Consider the following 23,737-nt stretch of genomic DNA (forward strand, 5'->3'; position numbering starts at 1 on the left):
TCTAATTACAACCTAAGGGTGTGTTCACACTTGGCAGGTTTGGTTCGAAATTTTACTCTATTTAATTATTTCTTAGGAAATAAAACAATAACGCTTCATTTTAATTTTCTGAACTAAGCCTTCTACAGTATAATGATATCAATGCACTAAAATAGCACAAATTCAAGTAAAATGAATAACGTTTCCCCAAAGTCTACAAAAGAACTAGTCCCCACACAGGCTGAATATTCATTGCAAAGGGCAATACATCTCTTAAACTCATCCCCACAAGATGAACCTGCCCATAAACTTTGGCTATTCACTTTCCTATAGCAATCGAGAAGCTGCATTCATGATTAGGGTCAGGGTGTCAAGCGCCATTTTGAACTCCACATGAAAAGCGCCTGCAGATAAAAACCATCTCATTCTTTGTTTTGGAGATAGTTAATAATTGCCGTAAATCTGTGGTAATTAAAATGCACCTTACCTATGCTGAAAAACACTTGATTTGTGTCACAAGTTCAATCAAGACTTTTTTTTGTGTACATCAAATACTGTTAAAAATCTCCCTTACCCCGCACTTTATAAACGACACTGAATCGCTGCGGTGTGTGTTTGTGGTGTGTGCTTCAGTATAACGAGTCCTGGCGGACAAATTACAATGTTTTCGGCCTTCAAACCAATGTTTATGCTGTATTAATGGTAAATGCTTTAAATCGCAATTAAGAAAATTATAAATAAACTTTAAATCGCATTCATTAACACATTCATTTTGACAGCTCTAGTTGATTTTTCTTCAGACATTATAGATTCCTCACACATTAACAGCAATTGCAATATTTAACAAAAATTGTTTATTCACAAGTGCATTTTACAAAAGTCAAGTTACAACATAACTGTATTTTAAAGCACAGAACAAAAAATTAAATGTGAAAACACACAAAAATGAGAGTTAACAGAAAATAAAAACTGTCTGGAGAAGAAGAGCGTCTTTACAGCTTGTCAAAATTAAAATCTTCACAGAGATCCAGGACGTCCATTTCAAATTAAACTCACTCTTTTGGTTGATTTTCAAGCTGAGAAATTAAATGATACAAAACATCAATTTAATCATCACATATTTTGTTGAAATATTCACATGGCAATGTTTACTTCTGTTTTTCTACCCAAGACCTTAAATTAAAAAGTTGTTAAACACAATTTGAAGCATGGACTAAAACGTTGAAAGGTGCGCTCAGTAATTTTTTCCTGATTAAAAAATAAATGTATAATTTTGAAACATGTATAAAATCATGACCAATCACATGAGATGAGGAATCCAGTCATATCATTAACCTCATAAAAGCCGTTTTATTCTACATGGTGAGGGTCCCCTCATGGGGGACGTCATGTTAGAATCACATGACCAGCCGAATAATACTTGCATAATCTCAGTAACCAGTTAATTGACACTTTCACTCATGGATTAATCATAGCTGACTGTGAATTGTAAATGTATACAAATTGCATATGTAACTGAAAACTATTGTGTTTGAATGATGCTGCATCCACACCACTAGGTGTCAGTGCAAGTACAAAATGACAAATTAAATAATAACTAAGTGCACCTTTAAATGAGTCTCTAAAAGCAAAAGATGTTAATGTGTGCATGTCAAGAGACCTGTAGATGTGCCTTCTCTGTGTGTGTGTGTGTGTGTGTGTGTGTGTGTGTGTGTGTGTGTGTGTGTGTGTGTGGAGGGGTGGGTGTATTATATGTAGTGTTAGTTTGACACCTTGTTGTTTTCCAGGTTTTTTGTCTTGTTGCCCTCCACGGCCAGTTCCTGACATACCTCTTCCACGACCTCCAAAAACACCTAAAAAGTCCAAGAGAGACCAGTAAATTTTCTGCCTGCACTTCAAAAATTGTGACCTCAACTTTCAATGGAACAGTTCTCACAAAAATTACAATTCTGTCACAATTTCTGCACCCTCACAGTAGTCCTTACAACTTGTGCTGTTCAAAATCTTGTGATAACAAAACTGTGATTAAGGGCTGTCGACAGGGATGACAATCTAATTTAGAATTTTACTTAAATACTACCAAAATGTTAATTTAAAATAGAATTTGTTAAGACATTTCAGTTAAGGGAAAAAGCTAGAAAACATCAGTGATCACATTTTTATGTTTGAGTCATTAAGTCGTTGACTGATTGAATTTCTAAATAAATGAGCGAGCATGTTTACATAAGAATATTCAGATATTAGTCTGAATTTGGTAATATTTAGATTATGTATGCATTATGTCAATGCTTTTCTTTGATTATCTGCTGTGAAAAAAATATTTATACACCCCCTGGCAAATAAAATTGGGGAATCGCCACACTTGGAGGATGTTAACCTAGCCTTTTTACATCGTAGCAAATAAACAAATCACTGATGGGACACAAATTTGTCTTTGTTTAATAACATTCTGACTTTGTGAAACATCCCTCAAACAAATTCAAATTAGATTATTTTAATTAATGCCATATTCTTTATTCCAGATCAAGTAGAGAAAAAAAAAATATGGAATCATAAAAATAAATAAATATCACAATTCGTACTTTGTTGCTACTGCTCTGGCTATTATGACTGCCAAAGTTCTTTGAGGCATGGACTTCAATAATGAAAAACAGTATTTTCCATCAGGCTGGTTCCAACCTAGATCAGCTTTGCAGGATGGAGCCTTGTCATTTACCAATTTTTTCAAAATCCACCATAAATTTTCAATCTGACTGAGATCCAGACGGTTTGCCTTTCCTGAAGAAAAGCTTTAGCACTCTTTGCTCTGTGGCAAGATGCATTATCCTGAAAAATGACTTCATCACCAAAACAATTTTCTATTGACGGAATAGATACATTTGATTGTTTTCTTCAAGCAGTCATCTTTATATTAGGGCTGTCAATCGATTACAATTTTTAATCGAATTAATTACATATTAATTAATCGCATATACAAATATTTGCTGAGAAAGCCCCTCATATAACAATAATTCAATATATAATGATTGTATAATAATATATATATATATATACACACACATATACACACACACACTCACCTAAAGGATTATTAGGAACACCTGTTCAATTTCTCATTAATGCAATTATCTAATCAACCAATCACATGGCAGTTGCTTCAATGCATTTAGGGGTGTGGTCCTGGTCAAGACAATCTCCTGAACTCCAAACTGAATGTCAGAATGGGAAAGAAAGGTGATTTAAGCAATTTTGAGCGTGGCATGGTTGTTTGTGCCAGACGGGCCGGTCTGAGTATTTCACAATCTGCTCAGTTACTGGGATTTTCACGCACAACCATTTCTAGGGTTTACAAAGAATGGTGTGAAAAGGAAAAACATCCAGTATGCGGCAGTCCTGTGGGCTGAAAATGCCTTGTTGATGCTAGAGGTCAGAGGAGAATGGGCCGACTGATTCAAGCTGATAGAAGAGCAACTTTGCCTAAAATAACCACTCGTTACAACCGAGGTATGCAGCAAAGCATTTGTGAAGCCACAACACGCACAACCTTGAGGCGGATGGGCTACAACAGCAGAAGACCCCACCGGGTACCACTCATCTCCACTACAAATAGGAAAAAGAGGCTACAATTTGCAAGAGCTCACCAAAATTGGACAGTTGAAGACTGGAAAAATGTTGCCTGGTCTGATGAGTCTCGATTTCTGTTGAGACATTCAGATGGTAGAGTCAGAATTTGGCGTAAACAGAATGAGAACATGGATCCATCATGCCTTGTTACCACTGTGCAGGCTGGTGGTGGTGGTGGTGTAATGGTGTGGGGGATGTTTCCTTGGCACACTTTAGGCCCCTTAGTGCCAATTGGGCATTGTTTAAATGCCACGGCCTACCTGAGCATTGTTTCTGACCATGTCCATCCCTTTATGGCCACCATGTACCCATACTCTGATGGCTACTTCCAGCAGGATAATGCACCATGTCACAAAGCTCGAATCATTTCAAATTGGTTTCTTGAACATGACAATGAGTTCACTGTACTAAAATGGCCCCCACAGTCACCAGATCTCAACTCAATAGAGCATCTTTGGGATGTGGTGGAACGGGAGCTTTGTGCCCTGGATGTGCATCCCACAAATCTCCATCAACTGCAAGATGCTATCCTATCAATATGGGCCAACATTTCTAAAGAATGCTTTCAGCACCTTGTTGAATCAATGCCACGTAGAATTAAGGCAGTTCTGAAGGCTGAAAGGGGTCAAACACAGTATTAGTCTGGTGTTACTAATAATCTTTTAGGTGAGTGTGTGTATGTGTGTGTATATTATATATATATATATATATATATATAATGCATTACATTCTTGTAGCAAAAGAGTTAATCATTGATAAGACAATACAAAAAGTGGCTTTAGAATACAATGTATTGTTTACTACCATATTATTGATCATAAGACAATCATTGGCACACAGTTCACAGCAATCCATTTCACAAGTGAATGTCAATCAGTTGGAGATTTATGACTTTTTAAAATTAAATGCTAAAAATTTTACATCTAGAGCCAAGAGGTACATTAAAAAAAAAACAAGGAAAATAAATAAACAGTTTAAATAAAAATATTAAATGGTTTACATATTTCAATACACTTTGCAGCTTTCTTGTTACTCAAATTGGAAATTGTTCTTGGGTATTGCTGAACCTCTGAATTAAAACTAATGGTTTATAACCACCATACTTACATTTATAAATACTAAACTTTGCCAACGACAGCAAAAAAATGTATCAAATAATATTCCTTATGAAGAGACATGTTTTAGCAAAAAAAATTAAAAAAACGAATTAAACATTTTCAAAACAAAGTTGAAAGCTGGGAATCTCTAACAATCTTGCAGAAATCAGACAAAAGCAAGTAGAGTAGGGACAACTCCAAAATAAACGAAACATTTTTTTCTGCCTGCAGACCACAAAATGTACAGAATATATCGACATCACAATTAAATCTCTCTACAAGAAAACAATTAGTGGGGTATTTATGAGTTAACTTCCGAATCTCAATCCAGCCACACCTTGCGTCAGACATGTTTGTGTAGCGTCTCGGGTGCGTTGCATCATAAAAATAAAATGTTTAGGTCACTGTGTCAAGTTAAATATAGTTTAATACTCGACCTTTAAACACATCTTGAGATCCCTTTGTGTGTTTTGAACGCAAGAATGCCTACTGTAGTGTTTTCTTCACTGTATAAACTGTGCGTTGCTCACACAGCTGAAGTTTCACTTACTGCCCTCTAGAGTAAACAGGTGGTACTACAAGCTTGCATTTTTTTTTTTTTCAGGAATCTTCCAAAATATGGTCTGGGGGAAGTGCGATTAAATTATTTTTTACGCGTAATTTTTGTAAAACGAATCGCACCGAATTAACGCGTTAAATCGACAGCCCTACTTTATAGGTTTCATTAGAATGGCACCAGACTAAAGTTCCAGCATCATCGCCTTGGCCAATGCGGATTCCCGATTCATCACTGAATATCACTTTCAACCAATTTTCCACACTCCATGATTGCTTCACTTTAGCCCACAGTAGCCTTGTTTTCTTCCGTTTAGGTGTTAGTTCTGGTTTCCTTTTGGCTTTTCTATAAGTAAATCCCATTATTTCAGACGATTTCTTACATTTCTGTCACAAACATTGACTCCTGTTTCCGCCCATTTGTTTTGTTGTGCATTTTCTATTTTCACGGCATATTGCTTTAAGTTTTCTATCCTGACGCTTTGAGGTCTTCCTTGGTCTACCCATATGTTTTCATTTAATAACCTTCCCATTTTGTTTACGCTTGCACCAAATTTTAGACACAGCAGACTGGGAACAACCAACTTATAGGCCATAAGTGTTGGATTTCCTACTTGGAGTTTTATATTCCTTTCCAGTGTTTCAATTGACAACTTTCTTGTTGGGGCCATGTTTCCTTTCAATTAGTCAAGTCCAACAGCTCGTTAAGGTCTGTAAGCACTGTCTTTTAACTGTAGACTAATTCGCATTTAGACTTGTGCCAGTATTTGTTTTAGAAATGCAAATTAAAAAAAGTGATTCCAATTTTTTTTCCTCTACTTAATCGGGAAAAAATATATGCCATTCATTAAATGTAAATATCAACAGAAGTCAAAATACAGCAGTTTCATTTTTAAAAAGAGTCTATATTTTTCTATCAATTCATCCTTCAGCTTCTTGCCTGCTTTTGTTAATTACATAGTTTCCCAAACTGGGGTACGCATCCCCCATGGGGTACTTGAGGTGACAATGGGGGTATGTGAATACAATTCTGAGATTTACCTTTCTTGCAATTTCATCAGTCTAAAATAACATTGATACTCAGTTAATTATTTTCTCACTGGCAAAAGTGATTGTGTGCCCTCTAATGTAGAAACACCAAAATGGTTCTCATAAAAGGTCAGAAAAATATGCAATGAAATAACCCTATCTTTTGCGGTTTAAAAAATGCATCTACTCATGCGTTGTGCATCACTCAAGTCTTTTTTCGACACCCAGCACTAGGTGACGTAGCTTAGTTATAGCAAGTCAAATACTTCACTGTTTTACCATACTCGCACATGCCAGTCATCCACTTTTTTTTTTTTTTTTTTTGCAGTTTAAAACAGAATTTGTATTTAAGGTTAGATGCATAGGGAGTTTTGATTCTGATGGTATAAGTTCAAAAGTTTTGATGACAGGTGTCAGACATTCAGCACCACCACCCAGGACCATGGTACTACAAAAAACAACATAGGAGAAACCCAGAACCACGAGACTACACTGACTAAACATACCTATATAAAGTGCACGTGTCACTCTGTGCTCTCTTAAAGTCAACAACCATCTCTTTTGTTTTGTCGACATTCAGAAAGGTTGTTGACTCTACACCAGTCAGTTAGCCGCTGCACCTCCTCTCTATATGCGGACTCGTCGTTCTTGCTGATGAGACCCACCACAGTCGTGTCATCGGCGAACTTGATGATGTGATTTTAGCTGTGCATTGCTGCACAGTCGTATGTCAGCAGAGTGAACAGCAGTGGACGGAGCACACAGCCCTGGGAGGCCCCAGTGCTCAGTGTGGTGATGCTGTTCCCGATCCGGACTGACTGAGGTTTCCCAGTCAGGAAGTCCAGTATCCAGTTGCAGAGGGAGGTGTCCAGGCCCAGCAGGTTCAGCTTTCCAATCAGGTGCTGGGGAATGACTGTGGTGAATGCTGAGCTGAAGTCTATGAACAGCATTCAAACGTATGAGTCCTTTTTATCTAGGTGGGTGAGGGCCAGATGGAGGGTGGTGGCGATGGCATCGTCTGTTGAACGGTTTGGACGATATGCAAACTGCAGTGGGTATATTGAGGGGGGCCTCGAGAAGCACTACATGATGATGGGTGTGAGTGCGACGGGACGGCAGTCTTTGAGGCAGGACACTGAAGACTTCTTTGACATGGGGACGATGGTGGTGGCTTGAAGCACGTTGGAACGACGGCACTGCTCAGAGAGATATTGAAGATGTCGGTAAGAACATCTGCCAGTTGGTCTGCACATCCTCAGAGCACTCTGCCAGGAATGTTGTCTTGTCACTGGTGTTTTGCAATCTGTGGTCCAACCAGTGTGCCAGTGTTGTGCGAAGAGATTCAAAGTCTTCTCTCAAAAAATGTGATTGTGTCGCTGCCTGGGACTGTCCCTTACACAGCTGTGGTTACATAGCCATTATTTTCTTGTTCCGAAGAAAGATGGCAGGCTTGGTCCCATTCAAACATCTCTGATCTAGAATTGCGCACTCACGAAGCACCCATTCAAAATGTTACCCCAGAAACAGATCTTAATCCACATCCGTCCTCAGGACTGGTTTGCGTCAATAGATCTGAAGCACACATACATTTCACGTACCAATTGCACCACGTCACAGACGGTGTTTGAGATTTGCATTTGAGAGAACTGCTTATCAATTCAAAGTCCTTACTTTCGGTCTGTCTCTGGCTTCCCTCACGTTCACGGCAGCATCGAAATGTATCTACGATCGAACACAGTTCGCTCTGTAGTGCTTTGCAATCTGAAAAATCTGGGTCTGAATGTCAACTGTGCGAAAAGCAATTTTTCCCCAGCCAGCTAATCTCGCTTTTTAAACAGACTGTTCTTCGGTGTCCGTCTCCGTTCAAACTGGGGAAATCACTGCCACTGAAGTCATTTCAGAGAATGCTATGTTTTATGGCGACAGCATCCGCCGTCATGCCGTTAGGTCTTTTACACATCTTCACATACACACATATATAGGTATTTTTTCAGATATAAATAGGGCGGCCCATTTCATGCAAATTTTTGTGTTTTCAGATATATTTTTGATGAAGTGTGAGTAGCAGGGTTTAATGGGGTTAGCACACCTGGACGTGTCTGGCAGATGACATGGAGCATACTAAAATGAATTTATATTTTAATTTAAATAGAAATTTCTATGAAGGCACATACACAGCTCACAGTCTCCAAAGGCTGCTTAAAAATCTGCAGTGCAACAGAGCACAACATGCATAGTTTTTCATTAAATTCGACCCAGATCAAAAGACAAAGATTATTTACTCGTCATCACTGGATGATATATTGTAAATATGTATCTTTCATATAGCCTACACAATGTATTTCCAGTTATAAGGATGTCTTTTTGTGGTTTGACAGCTTGAATGAAACCTTGAATGAAAATCAGTTTAATACACTAACCTGCAAACCCTGTCACTTTCATTCTTGAAAAGTAGAAAAATCTCTGTAACAGTGTTGTGATACAGGTGCATTTCGAAATGCTTCAGTAAATGTTATGTCACCCACTCATATGGTCAAGAGACCACTTCACTGTCATTGGATTAATAGTGCAAGCATGCAAATTAAGCTTCAAATGTATAAGTCTGCCAAATTAAATACACCGATGCCTCAAAAATATATTGATAAAATAGCATGCTGATCAATAATCGATATATCAATATTTTATGACATGCCTAATAAGTGGCAAAATATTGGTATTGGCCTATATATATATATTATAATTTTTTTGTCGTTTAAATCTGTATAGGCCAAAACATTTCATATCGGTGCATTCATGTGCACTTTAATTGTATACCATTTTGCCACATTAGGATATCTCTAGGCAGAGTCCATGCACTCATGCACATGTGATGAATTGCTATTTAAAGTGGGATACATTTAGGAAAAAGTTCTCATGCATAAGGACTTTTATAAATCATTTGTAGGTACATTTAGGTAATAATAGACATTAAAGATCCTTCTATGAACGTCATAATAAATGGGCACCAGATTTTAAAATCAACATTATCCCTTAAATCCACAAGAGGGCACAATGAATATATACAAACCAAACAGCACCATTGTATATAGTTTATTGAAAAATAACATTGTTGGTTGTTAACAAAATTGCATTCCATTTTAAGCTAAAGTGAATACAAGATTTAGCCAGTTCATATCGTTACGCCAAATCAAAAGTAAAACAGTAAAATGAGAATCGCGCTTCAATATACAATTCAGTATATTGTTGACACAGTACTACCGCGGTACTCAAGCTTAAAAAAAAAAAAAAAAAAAAAACCCTCAGTAAGTGTTTTTCATTCATTACAGTTTTATGTACTGTAGCAATATTCCCAGACAGTAGTGGTATTCTTGGTTAAGAAGCAGCATTTGCTAATTATGGAAAATTGCTCCGTAAATGTTCTTAAAGAGCAACATGCAGGTTGGACACCCCTATATAGCATAGTGTATGTTGATGATAAAACAACTAGATTTTCTGAACTGGAGTAATATATATTTAGCCATTAACGATATTTTGAGATAAATTGTGATAAAATAACTTCCGCGTCTATAAAGCACTAACCGGAAGTGACGATGGGCGAGGGAGTCTGGTCAAGTTCAAGCTCAGGTTACAATGGATGCGAATGAAGAAACCGAGTTCTCCAGTGTGGACGAACATGCCTATGATGGCCCACAGGCCTATAATTATGAGCAAATTAAGAGTTAAAATAATTAAAAGTAAGACTTACTCTGCTAAGTCCTCATTTTCGTTGCACAGAATGTCTGCTAACGTTAGCACTTTGTCCTACAGTCCAGCCCGCGCCAAAATCCGGTGTACACTTTGACGGTGGACTTGATTCCATCGAGCGCACCGAGGGAACAGCATCAGTAATCAGCCTCACGTGGTCCTTACTCCGAAATCCCATCCAAGACTCCAACAAATCTCCAGGTCGATAATTCTCCGGAGTGAAATGTGCGCCACAAACGACCGAGTGTGTGGTAACAGACGTGGCAGTGAAGTCTGCTCTCTTCACCTGCACAAAACGCTCTCAAGACCGAAAAGCCTTGTTTTTTCTAGAAGGAAAATGATGGACACGATGTCCTGACAGGCTGGAATTCGTGCAACCAGCACAAACACAATAATTTACCATTATGGCTTCTCTAAAACTTTCTGTCTCTCACTACTGCTCTAACTACATCAACACCCACAATGAGAGAGCTGACCGCGAGCTCTTTTGTTTGCCTCGCCCTACGTCATATGACGCGTTGATAGCGGGAAAGGCGTATTCCAGAGCCTAGCACATTTTCATCAAAATCTCTACATCAAATGAGAATTCATTAGTAATTTCTACATATGTGTTTTTAAAAGACCTCTGCAGACAATATAAAGTATTAATTCAGTTATAAATTCAACCTGCATGTTGCTCTTTAAAATTATTTTGTGTTTCACAGATAAAATTAGAGCATAGAAAACAACAAAATAATGAGTAAGAAATAGAAGATTTTATTTATTTTTGGTGCAAACTTTACCTTTAAAAAGATGAGGCCTTTCTTAACAAAACGTGATAAGTAAAACAGGTCAGCAGAATTGAGGGTTTAAATTGCATCTTACCTCTTCCAGCTCCACCTCCTCTTCCAGGTCCTCCGCCTCCTCTGCCCTTTCCCTGTGGCTTGTTTTGCTGCATGCCACCTCGGCCACGCCCCTTAGACAGGACTTCCTCTTTCACCATATCTATGATCTCATCAGGGATTCTCAAGTATTTAATGGTGCTTCCTCTGATGTAGCATTCCGGCATCCTCCAAAACTTATCTCCATCCTGCAAATCAAAACAGGCAGACAACATCCTTTACATTTCAGCCACAGATCTTGATCTCTTCATCATGTTTTTGTTCCTCTAATATCAATAACCCAGTTTCCATCCACTTTTTGCACGGTTTGTTTTCGACAAAGTGAAAATACGTAAAAAGTATTCGTTTGCAAAATTTGCCGTCTTCTGCCCATTTCCATTCAAATAGTATTTTATCAATAAAAACAGTGCGTGACGACGTCATGCTTAAAAAAACACTTCTAAGTTAAGAAGTCGCATAAGTTTTGGTTTAATCGCATAAGAAATCTGCCCTTAAGCTGTTTCCATACAGAAATGTGCGCATATCACTAAATGTTTACCTTTCGCTTAGCTTGCCCTTCTGATGAGACTGTAATATTGGTTCTGATGTTGTGCCTATTGCAGGGTACAACCGGTTCTGACCTGAAAGCAAATCGTCATAGCCCTGTTCAAGCTGGCAATCTGCACCAAGTAGTGGGGGAAACTTTTAGTCATAGTATAAGGACCAATCTAAAGCATCACCATGACAACTGCATTATGTCCAACATATTTGTCCAGCAACATTTAACGACCAACTTGATTGTCATCTGAAATTAATTTTAGCGTCAATTCAAATTACATGTTCTGAAGAAGCTCAGCAAATGCGATCCAAGGTAAAATGACTTAGATTTAAAATATTCAAAAGCTAGTTTTCTGAATGTGAACTCCGTATTGGACAAATAGTTCTGACAGTTTACGGTCTTGAAGTGTAGAGTCACCCAGACAACGTTTTCTGTCTACAGAACAGGGTATGGCTAATTTAAGTTTGTTTAAAGAAAAGGCAATTATATAGGCCTAACAATTTATTTTTTTGTTAGGTAATTTTTTCTTTTTAATTTAATGCTTTATTGATTTGATAATTTATTTTATTTAATACAGGGAAATATTGCTGGCATTTTTTCAAAAGTAAGCCAAGCAATAATTTTATAGAATTGGGCTATAAGCTAGTATTCCAGGAAACCACACTGAAGCTTTTCTCCTAGTATTGTGTATTTATTTTTTATTTAAAACATCTTTGCACAGAATTGACAAGTTTTCTGTATTTTGGGCTAATTCCATGACTGCCAACTATTATTTTGAATGGTGTGGAAAAGCAACTTTAACAAATAAACGGATGTCTACCACGATTAAATCGATCTGCCATTCATTTGTTCTCTGTGCATGATACAAGATATTTTTGTTGGCACTCCTGGAAGTCTCATAACGAAGATGTGTTTGCAGCATGGATCTGTGCAGTTACAGTGCCTTGCGAAAGTATTCGGCCCCCTTGAACTTTTCGACCTTTTGCCACATTTCAGGCTTCAAACATAAAGATATAAAACTGTCATTTTTTGTGAAGAATCAACAACAAGTAGGACACAATCATGAAGTGGAACGAAATTTATTGGATATTTCAAACTTTAACAAATAAAAAAAACTGAAAAATTGGGAGTGCAAAATTAAATTCAGCCCCTTTACTTTCAGTGCAGCAAACTCACTCCAGAAATTCAGTGAGGATCTCTGAATGATCCAATGTTGACCTAAATGACTAATGATGATATATAGAATCCACCTGTGTGTAATCAAGTCTCCGTATAAATGCACCTGCTCTGTGATAGTCTCAGAGGTCTGTTTAAAGCACAGAGAGCATCATGAAGAACAAGGAACACACCAGGCAGGTCCGAGATACTGTTGTGGAGAAGTTTAAAGCCGGATTTGGATACAGAAAGATTTCCCAAGCTTTAAACATCCCAAGGAGCACTGTGCAAGCGATAATATTGAAATGGAAGGAGTATTAGTCCACTGCAAATCTACCAAGACCTGGCCGTCCCTCTAAACCTTCAGCTCATACAAGGAGAAGACTGATCAGAGATGCAGCCAAGAGGCCCATGATCACTCTGGATGAACTGCAGAGATCTACAGCTGAGGTGGGAGACTCTGTCCATAGGACAACAATCAGTCGTATACTGCACAAATCTGGCCTTTATGGAAGAGTGGCAAGAAGAAAGCCATTTCTTAAAGATATCCATAAAAAGTGTCGTTTAAAGTTTGCCACAAGCCACCTGGGAGACACACCAAACATGTGGAAGAAGGTGCTCTGGTCAGATGAAACCAAAATCGAACTTTTTGGCAACAATGCAAAACGTTATGTTTGGCGTAAAAGCAACACAGCTCATCCCCCTGAACACACCATCCCCACTGTCAAACATGGTGGTGGCAGCATCATGGTTTGGGCCTGCTTTTCTTCAGCAGGGACAGGGAAGATGGTTAAAATTGATGGGAAGATGAATGGAGCCAAATACAGGACCATTCTGGAAGAAAACCTGATGGAGTCTGCAAAAGACCTGAGACTAAACGGAGATTTGTCTTCCAACAATACAATGATCCAAAACATAAAGCAAAATCTACAATGGAATGGTTCACAAATAAACATATCCAGGTGTTAGAATCGCCAAGTCAAAGTCCAGACCTGAATCCAATCGAGAATCTGTGGAAAGAACTGAAAACTGTTCACAAACACTCTCCATCCAACCTCACTGAGCTCGAGCTGTTTTGCAAGGAGGAATGGGCAAAAATTTCAGTCTCTCGATGTGCAAAACTGATAGAGACATACCCCAAGCAACTTACAGCTGTAATCGCAGCAAAAGGTGGCGCTACAAAGTATTAACTTAAGGGGGCTGAATAATTTTGCACGCCCAATTTTTCAGTTTTTTATTTGTTAAAAAAGTTTGAAATATCCAATAAATTTCGTTCCACTTCATGATTGTGTCCCACTTGTTGTTGATTCTTCACAAAAAATTACAGTTTTATATCTTTATGTTTGAAGCCTAAAATGTGGCAAAAGGTCGAAAAGTTCAAGGGGGCCGAATACTTTCGCAAGGAACTGTATGCCATTAAGACCAATCCATAACAGTGAGAGTAATGCTTCACGTACAATAAATTGCCTTTCAAGGATGTATACCTTGTCGTTATGATTAACATAGACTAACAAATTTGGGTAATTTGACACAATATTTTTTTCGTTAATGCCAATTTTCTTGACAAAAAGCATTTCCAAACCAGTTTTTCGTGACATTTGAAGTAATGAGAGTTTATAAGCAAGAGTTAAACGGAAAAATATAATGTCGACACGTTTTATGCTCTACACTTTGTTACAAAAAAAAAAAAAACCTTGGATGGAAACATAGTTAATGATGTTTAAAACATTCCAAAGAATCCTTTAAAGGCGTGTGATGCATTTTCTTTTCTTTTTTTTTACCCGTGAGGTGCAAATAACTTCTCTCAAGTTGATGTTCATCCAGTTATCACAACTGACCAGATGGCCATTGTATGTCTCGCCATTTTTCAACTCTACCAGCTGGAAACAAAAACAGCCAGAATTAAAACCTGTGAAATTGCCATTTAATTGTTATGTATGGTGCAGGGCTCAACAACACAAAGGCCCAAGTACAGGATTACTGCTTCAAGTCAGTCGACGAATCTGTCAGTTGCCCTTTAGTGCCAGTGGTGCGTTGTCACTACATCTTAAGATTGTTGATCATGTACCTTTGTGAAACTTAAAACAACTGGATTTGTAATGTATGGAACACTGTTGCTAAATTGAACTGATTTAAATACGTTGCTGTGGTTACGTTTTCTAGCTGGATGACAGTGGCCGTGTCTCATCTGGAATGCTGCGTCTTCCGAAGGTTGCATAGGTCATCGAGGCTATCTTGTTTCAGAAAAGCGTGTAGGACAATTCGATTGCAGCCTTCAAATGCAACCTTCTTTCATGGGAAATCAGTGTATTCTTTGTGGGCACTCACAACCCACAATTATTTGCTTCAAAGAAAAATGTAAAAAAAATTTTTATAAAAAAATATATATAAATAACGCCAATTTTCCCGTAGATATGATGTTCAAACACAATTAATGTTAATTCCCAAGTAGAAGTACCTCAGTAGATGGGTGTAGAGTATATACTATATTTTAATTATATATTAATTGAATTATACAAAGTATTACACAAAAAGTACACCTGTAAAATCTATTTTTCTTTTCTCTTTGCATCATTACAACTCTCCTAAAATGTACCTCATACATTCCCTTCTTAAGTGACTTTGTTCCCTTCTCAATTAAAAGCGCTTGTGCTTGTTAAAGAGTGGCGTCCAGTCATAGCAACCATGTTACGTTCCATGTTACAGTCCTACGAAGGCTGTCTTGCTTAAACAAGGCTTGTTTAAAGGAGGGCGCTCGGAATACTGCAGCTGTCAAAGGACGCATGCATCCTGCATAGCATGCAGCCTTCGAAACAAGACACAGCTAATAGATTTGAGGATTTGTCGAAATTGCAATGACTTGTGAGAGTCTTAAGTTGAAAATGATAAACAAATCAGTAATGTCTAAACCAGTTATATATTCCTAACAAAATTGTATTGTTCTGGTACAGTGGTAAAGCGAGGGTATACTCCATATACAGTGCATCTGGAAAGTATTCACAGCGCTTCAATTTTTCCACATTTTTTTATGTTACAGCCTTATTATAAAATGGATTAAAATTCATTATTTTCCTCAATTCTACAAACAATACCCCATAATGACAACATGAAAGAAGTTTGTTTGAAATCTATGTACACATGTACATAAGTATTCACAGCCTTTGCTCAATACTTTGTTGAAGCACCTTTGGCACCAAGTACATCCTCAAGTGTTTTTGAGTATGATCCTACAAGCTTCGCACTCCTATTTTTGGGCAGTTTCTCCCATTCTTCTTTGCAGGACCAGAGATGTTCAATCAGGTTCAAGTCTTGGCTCTGGCTGGGCCACTCAAGGACATACACAGAGTTGTCCCATACCCACTCCTTTGTTATCTTGGCTGTGTGCTTAGTGTCGTTGTGCTGCTGGAAGATGAACCGTTGCCCCAGTCTGAGGTCCAGAGCGCTCTGGAGCCGGTTTTCATCAAGGATGTCTCTGTACATTGCTGCATTCATCTTTCCCTCGATCCCGACTAGTCTCCCAGTTCCTGCCACAGAAAAGCATCCCCACAGCATGATGCTGCCTCCACCATGCTTCACTGTAGGTATGTATTAGCCAGGAGATGAGCGGTGCCTGGTTTCCTTCAGACATGATGCTTGCCATTCAGGTCAATCTTTGTTTCATCAGACCAGAGAGTTTTGTTTCTCATGGTCTGGGAGTCCTTCAGGTGCCATTTGGCAAACTCCAGGCGGGTTGTCATGTGCCTTTTACTGAGGAGTGGCTTCCGTCTGGCCACTCTGGTCCATACAGGCCTGATTGGTGGAGTGATGCAGAGATGGCTGTTCTTCTGGAAGGTGTTCCTCTCTCCACAGAGAAATACTGGAGCTCTGTCAGGGTGACCATTGGGTTCTTGGTCACCTCCCTGACTAAGGACCTTCTCCCCTGATCGCTCAGTTTGGCCGGGCAGCCAGCTCTAGGATGAGTTCTGGTGGTTCCAAACTTCTTACATTTACAGATAATGGAGGCCACTGTGCTCATTGGGACCCTCAATGCTGCCGAAATATTTCAGTACCCTTCCCCAGATCTGTACCTCGATACAATTCTGTCTCTGAGGTCTACAGACAATTCCTTGGACTTCGTGGCTCGATTTGCGCTCTGACATGCACTGTTATCTGTGGGACCTTATATAGACAGGTGTGTGCCTTTCCAAATCATGTCCAATCAACCTAATTTACCACAGGTGGACTCCAATCAAGTTGTATAAAGATCTCAAGGATGATCAGTGGAAACATGATGCACCTGAACTCAATTTTGAATTGAAGGCTATGAATACTTATGTACATGTGATTTTTTCGTTTTTTATTTTTAATAAATTTGCAAAGATTTCAAACAAACTGCTTACACACTGTCATTATGGGGTATTGTTTGCAGCATTTTGAGGACAATAATGAATTTAATCCATTATGGAATAAAACGAACATAAATTGTGGAAAAGGTGAAGCGCTGTGAATACTTTCCGGATGCACTGTAAAACCGGTTTGCTCCCTCTTTTATAATTATTACGCATACACTTTGTACCGTTGAGAAACTACATAAATAGTCTCTCATAAAATAAAATTCCTTTGTAACACCGCGTATAAGTATTGCAATGGTAAGATGTCTAAAACACCAGTAGTTCCACCAGGGTGCTTTCCTCTTGGAGAAGAATTTGTGACTATTCAGCAGTTCAGTTTAAAACTGCTTCATACTTACCATCGGGTGGTTCTGCGCTGTCTTCAGTAAAGATAAAGGAAGCTGGAAGAGAAGGAGAAACAGAGGACTTACGAGCAGAATTTTGCGTCCAATTTTCTACAGAAAACCAGATGTGTCTTGTGAATGGAGCATATACAGAGGAACAATCATATGTTGCGTGTTTTAGAGGTGTGTGTCCGTTTTCAGGGGATTTGTATTTAAAAAATAAACGTGGTTTAACATACGCTCCGTCTACAAGCGCGATTATTTAACTATACAGTTTGATTACTGACGTCTGCTTACCATGTCAGCTGAATTGGTCAATCTTTTCTTTTCAAAGTTCTAGAATGTTAATTTAATCTGTCAAGTTTTTAAATCACCAAGGTATGTTGTGAAAACTCGTTAGAACACAAGACCGCCGAGAAGACTACGTTCACTGCTTTACTTCCAGGTGATACCGGAACTTGTCAAACTACAAGTCCTCGAATAAATTCCTCCTGCCGTTTGTGTCGTGATGTTGACTGCTATTTATACAGTGACATTTATTTATAACAGACTCAACATCCACCATAAAATGCAGTTTATTAAGTGTTCTTTTATGGTTAATTTACACTATATACACAAAAAACAAGATCTCTCTCTCTCTCTCTCTATATATATAAAAAAATTTCAAGAGTCCATTGTTGTAATTTTTTTTATTGTTTTTCTTGATTTCTTCCTTTTCATTTCATATTTTTTCCTCTCGTCTTGCCTAGTTTGTTTCTTCCTTTTTCCTCCAAATCTGGATCCTGTGATTGATATAAAATTAGTTCAGTAAAGTATTGTAAAATAAATTCTTGCCAGATAAAGACACTACAGGAACTCAAATTTAATTTGGTTATAGAGCTGTTCAGGTTGTACTCCAAAAACCAATAAGGGAATTAGCATTTTCAAGCCATGTGCTCCCTCAGGAGTTTTTATAATGTCAGTTTTGGATTTAGGAGTAAAATAAGGTTCAGTGGTAAACATTAATTAAATATAATTTGACGTTTTGTTCTACAGTCATAACTCAAATTTGAAGCCTTAGTGTTTTAAAAATAAAATGTTGCTAACGAGTTGCAACACCTTTTTCTTCAGCAGGAAATGCCTTTAGTTTACATCTAAACACACAAAATAAGTTATTCCCACAGAAAGACGTAAAAAGTATAGTATTTTTATTTCAATGCAAGTAAAATGCTTTTTAAATTACTCTTTCAGTTGTTGACTTGCGTATGTGTTCCTCAATGGCACTGATGAGGTGGATGTCATACTGTCTGACAACACAAAAAGGACAATGTGAACGTATCATCAATTATGTTAACAGAGTACTAATAATCAAGCACTGAACACACCCGCTCAAGCAGTTCGTCACACTCTGTGAATGTAGATTTTTGGTAAGTTTGGCGTGTTGTGATTGATGATAACTTGTACTGTGGGAATATCCAAACCACTTTAAAGAAGCACAAAACATAACAGACAAAAACTACATTACAGGGGAGCAAATTACGAAATGACAAAGAGATTATAGGCCATCATCTGCAGCAACATCTGTGGCTATGAGAATTCTGAAGACGTAGGATTTGAACTTTGCAAGGATGACAAAACGCTGTCTCTAAAATTTAAAAACAATTATTTTTTATCCATGTTGAAATTAGGCATGTGACAGTATTTGTTAATATATCACAGTAATTAACATGCATGTTATTGTTATTGTGGGACCTTCAAAATACCTTAAATAAACCAAGATTCACAACACTGTGTATGCGGCAAAAATGACATATACTCTGAAGTAAACAAAACTAACGTGGATGTGAAGCATGGCTGAAGGAGGAACGTAACCGATCCTTTATCCACCTTCTAAAATGATTAAAGTCCGAAGTATTTCTGGTTCCATAAAATGCAGAGGGATTGTTGGTCGAAGACAAATTTCCTTTGTATAAAACGTGTGGAACAAAAGTGGCAGCGAAACACGGGAACAGCTCCAACATGTTTGCACATCTTTGGCACAGGTAAGTTGTGACAGTTCTGCTCATTTTTCCAAACTGTTTTTGAAAACTGAGAGACAACATGCTAAGAGACATCTAGCTAAGTGACAACTAAGACGACAAAGTGAACATTTGTTGCGATTTGAAGATAATGTGTAGCTTGCTTTCAAGTGGCTTGCTATCCAGAAAAAACATGCCCTCTATTGTTGTTGTCAATTAGTGGTTAAATTATTATTATTTTTTTTCAAAGTTCTTTGTTATCTGTTCATTTAAAAAGCCAGTTCATAATTTGAAAAAGTAATTAAACTTTTTTAAAAAGAACAACAATGTTTGTTTATTATTCAACCTGTTTTTTTAATGTAATTCAATACTCTGATAATACGGTATACAATGATAAAAGCTTCAGCAATTATCATGATATGAAAATGTGATACCATCACATGCATAATTAATTTTTTTAATTTCTTTGAAACTGACAACTTCCATGTGTTGGTGAATATTTTGACCAATCATCATGTTCATCCTGGAACTTTTGGATGAGATGGACCAGGTAAGCATCCTTGGCTTTCTCAGGATTAAGGATGAATCTGTGATCCAGCTCTTCTAAGGTCTGCACCCTGACAGAGTGTGCAGGCTTTTATTTCACACTAAATACCGGAAATCTTCACGTCCAATTCAATAGGTATTTTTTTCCAAACATTCCAACCATTAATTTTTCCTTCAAAGTTAGAACTTGATAAGCAACCAGAATCGTAAAGTGGATTTGTAATCTAAACCAGAACTGCTAAATTCATTACAATTCGCATCATTACTGCTACCTGCCCATTGTCTAAACAGCTCAGTGTCAAAGCACTTTCACTCTGTCCTTTGCATCTCTACATACTCTTCTGAAACTTGAGCAGTGACTCACAGTTTGTGCTCCCAGAAGAAGGGTCTGTTCATGGCGATGCACTGCAGATGCTGCAGTGTCGTGAGAGTAGTGCTGAACAGCACTGCCTGATGTTTTGCGGGCACAACACTGAGAATGAACTCTAGGTCTTTTGTGAAACCTGTGCAGCTGTGCTCTAAAAGACGGTCAGCTTCATCCATGATCTGCCAAGAAAGAAGTGACAATTCTATGAATTTTAAAATGCTTAACTTGTCCCTCAGATATTTGGATGCACCTCATTTTTAGTTATTACCATTTTCAGGCTTCACACATTTTCAATAACAGTGGGAATAAAAGACAGGGATCAAGCATTTAAGTAATACATTGGTCTCTCCAGAAGTCTTTAAAAGATGTGTAGTTTATGACACTTCTGTATAAAATCTGCCTTTTTAATATGAGCTACTGAGCTTTTAGACATAAATAAGTATGGAATTCCTGTATTCCAATACTAGTGTCACCGAATGGAAATGGAAAAATAAACAATATTTTCAAAACAGCTTTCTGAATACTTTTTCTATGGTTTAAAATAAAATATGAATAGATTTATGATTTATGACAAGAACACGTGAAATGTTCCTTATAAAATGATTCTGAAAGTCAAACTAAAAATAAATGGCATAATGACTAAACATCAATAGGGATGTGCACTCTCCGTGTGAGAATGACGTTTGTTGTAGTTCGGTGTGTTAATTAGCCATTATTCCTTACAATAAGCCTACAATTTGCATGAAATTAATCGCATAATGTAATCACACATGCTAAATCACACACATCTGAATGATCATTTGTGATGTTCATGTCTTGAGCTCAAATCGCACTTACAAACACCAACAAGTGTTTGAAATAACATCCGACTTGGATCTGATGTGGATTCCGATCACAGAATGAAGCAGAATTACATTCATTATTGAGTTATATGTGATGCTTACTCTTACGCATACTAATCACTTTCATACTAAATATACTTTATACTAAAACAAATACCAGAGACTGCTCAGACAAATGTCTCATGTGCTGAGAATGTGCTAACCATAAAATATAAATCATAAAAGGTCAAGAACCATTCATGGCCAGAATGGCGACCTTTTGAATCACGCTCGCGCCAGATAATTATTGCACCTCGACCTGCAATTGGCCAAAATGCTCCGTTTGACTTATCCGAGACCCTCTACTCTTCCCTGTGGAACACGGAAGCTTGATCTCCGACCCACTTTCTGTAGATCTGAATTTCTGCAGTTTGAATTTTTGAATATTGAATTTAGTGTTCTGAATTTCTTCTTCATCTTGAAAACTGTATTTTTGATAACGGGATATTTAGTGTAAGAATTCAGAACCAAAAATGTGCTGTTTGAAAATACATATTTATAAAATTGTGCCATAAAAAAAACCAATTCAATTTGGTTAAATATGAAATGTCCTGATTGGAGTTTAAAAAATTCAAATTCAAACCCATTTAAAATACAACGTAATATTAAATTTGGCAAAATCACACTTATAATTCAAATTCAAAAGTCTATTATTCAAATTTGCACAATTCTAATTCAAATTGTTTTGTCGCATTTCTTGTTCTATAGTGTTAGTTCTTGGCAAATAGAAAATTTAGAATTTTTGTTTATAATTTTTTACAGGACACTTTACATTTTCTTTACTTTTCCAAGTGATTTCCAGGACTGGAAAATTATGTGGGAACCCTTATTTTAGAAATAACACAGATGCAAATATGGCAGTTATGTAATGACCAATTGTTTTTGTTTTTTTTTACTTATGTTTTAGCTTTTACAACAGCTCTGCCCACTCTTGAAATAAACTCAACCAACTTCATGAGGTGCATCCTAAGATGCTTTTAAAGTAGTACTGAAGAAGTTACCATGTATGCTGGACACTTGTTGACTGCTTTTCATTTAATATCCAGTATAATTCATAAATTAAATAAAATACTTTTTTTATCAATACTAATTTCAAGCATTCAGCTTTCGGTTTTAAGATCATGAAAAATGTATTCAGTCAGGTGTGTCAATACTTTGGACTGATAATATTTTTGTAAAAAAATGGTCTGCACTTATGTAGATAAAACATATGTTGTTCGTGAACACATATTTCAACGGAATGTATATTTGGAAGTCAATTTCTTACTAGAAACTGGATTCTGTTCAGACTGGTGGTGGCAGTGCTTCTGAAGTGATCAGCAAGTCATTCCGGTGTAGCAACAACAACATGCAGCATTCTCGACAAGGAGGCAGCTGAGATTCATCATAGAGTCACTATGCCACCACAAGGACTTAAAGCGCATTGGGAATTGGGCATTCTAAATTGGGGATCAATAGATTGCACTCACAAAGAGTTTATAGCCTATTAAATATTTAAGTATGGAGCATAACTAGAAAAATATTTATTCACTTTTTAAGACTGAATAATTTCCATGCCTATTCCAGTGCTGTAAAAGGAAATTTCCTAATATTTCTAGGCTTTCTATGCACCTGTAGCAACTTATCCTTATTTTTTTATTTATATTTTGTATGCACAGACAAACATTGTGTGCTCATTTCATTGTGTCTGCGCCTGACAGACACCACATTTTTATGAAAGGGATAGTTCACCCAAATCATCATTTACTCCCTATTTTATAAAATGTTTCTTCAAATGTGTAATGATGAAGAAAGAAAATCATACACACCTGGGATGGCATGAGGGTGAGTACATGATGAAAGAATTGAATTATATATATATATATATGTGTGTGTGTGTGTGTGTGTGTGTGTGTGTGTATGTATGTATACACGCAAAATTCTACTTAGACCAACTGAGCAAAAGTTACGTTGACCAGTTAGAATTGTGACCAATAACAAAGCACATACTTTTACAAACTTTTTAAAATCATGCAGTTTGTTTTATTGTGCCATCCAAAATGTATATACGTGTTTACATTACTGTGGGGAAATGGTATGAAAAAGGGTAAACACCACACCACACCACAACACAATCCATTTTTAGCCAATTTATGCCCGTGATCTTACAGCTTTTTTCCGTTATAATGCTGTTATGGCAAGCAGACACAGATATTTACCATCCATTATGGTAGGGATCCATTTCCCCTGTACTGGTGTCGGTCGGCTCATCTGTTTACACTGCTGGATCAACCACTCATACAGCCAGAGAGACTCAAACGTGGTAATTTTCTAAGTTAAAAATAAATATCCAAAATGTACATCTGATTTCTATTAATATTGTCTTGCGCGCTGTTTATTACCTTAAAAATCCGATGACAACTTCCTCACACTCTAATTGACGCGTAAATTATACGTCATGTGATGATGACGTAATTGAAGATGGAAAACCACGCCCCTTACGGTCAACAGCACTTTTTCTGCGCGAAAAAGAGAAATAGTTTACGATACCAATCATTACATCTGACTTGTCATGCCATACTCGCTATGGACATACGCGACGGTGCCCATGAAAATATGTTTAACTAAATAGCATGTGCTTTATTCTGAGA

The 23,737-nt window shown here is 37.4% G+C and overlaps 1 protein-coding gene across 3 annotated transcripts; it reads right to left on the reverse strand.

Moving 5' to 3' along the window:
• Positions 1–816: 816 nt before the first annotated feature.
• LOC127626025 (U6 snRNA-associated Sm-like protein LSm4) lies at positions 817–23,518 on the reverse strand. 3 transcript variants are annotated; one of them, XM_052101532.1, is made up of 8 exons: positions 23,306–23,518; positions 20,224–20,405; positions 18,539–18,602; positions 17,332–17,373; positions 14,384–14,482; positions 10,893–11,097; positions 1,752–1,832; positions 817–1,055 (listed from the first exon to the last, which is right to left on the reverse strand). In XM_052101532.1, the coding sequence occupies exons 1-8, from the start codon at positions 23,306–23,308 to the stop codon at positions 1,051–1,053; spliced, it is 681 nt and encodes a 226-aa protein (XP_051957492.1). In that variant the 5' UTR covers positions 23,309–23,518; the 3' UTR covers positions 817–1,050. The 3 variants fall into 3 exon arrangements, with proteins under 3 accessions (XP_051957492.1, XP_051957494.1, XP_051957493.1); XM_052101534.1 differs by lacking the exon at positions 18,539–18,602; XM_052101533.1 differs by lacking the exons at positions 18,539–18,602; positions 20,224–20,405; positions 23,306–23,518 and adding an exon at positions 17,614–17,939.
• Between the last annotated feature and the right edge of the window lie 219 nt (positions 23,519–23,737).

Source organism: Xyrauchen texanus, chromosome 32 (genome assembly GCF_025860055.1).
Source record: "Xyrauchen texanus isolate HMW12.3.18 chromosome 32, RBS_HiC_50CHRs, whole genome shotgun sequence".
Taxonomy (NCBI): domain Eukaryota; kingdom Metazoa; phylum Chordata; class Actinopteri; order Cypriniformes; family Catostomidae; genus Xyrauchen; species Xyrauchen texanus.

What these genes read in the sequence shown, in the direction of transcription:
- LOC127626025 (XM_052101532.1), bottom strand. An exon ending in GCAAGTCAACAACTGAAAGA is followed by an intron (nt 17,374 to 18,538) that starts GTAATTTAAAAA and finishes CTTCTCTTCCAG; the next exon opens with CTTCCTTTATCTTTACTGAA. An exon ending in CAGCGCAGAACCACCCGATG is followed by an intron (nt 14,483 to 17,331) that starts GTAAGTATGAAG and finishes TTTTGTTTCCAG; the next exon opens with CTGGTAGAGTTGAAAAATGG.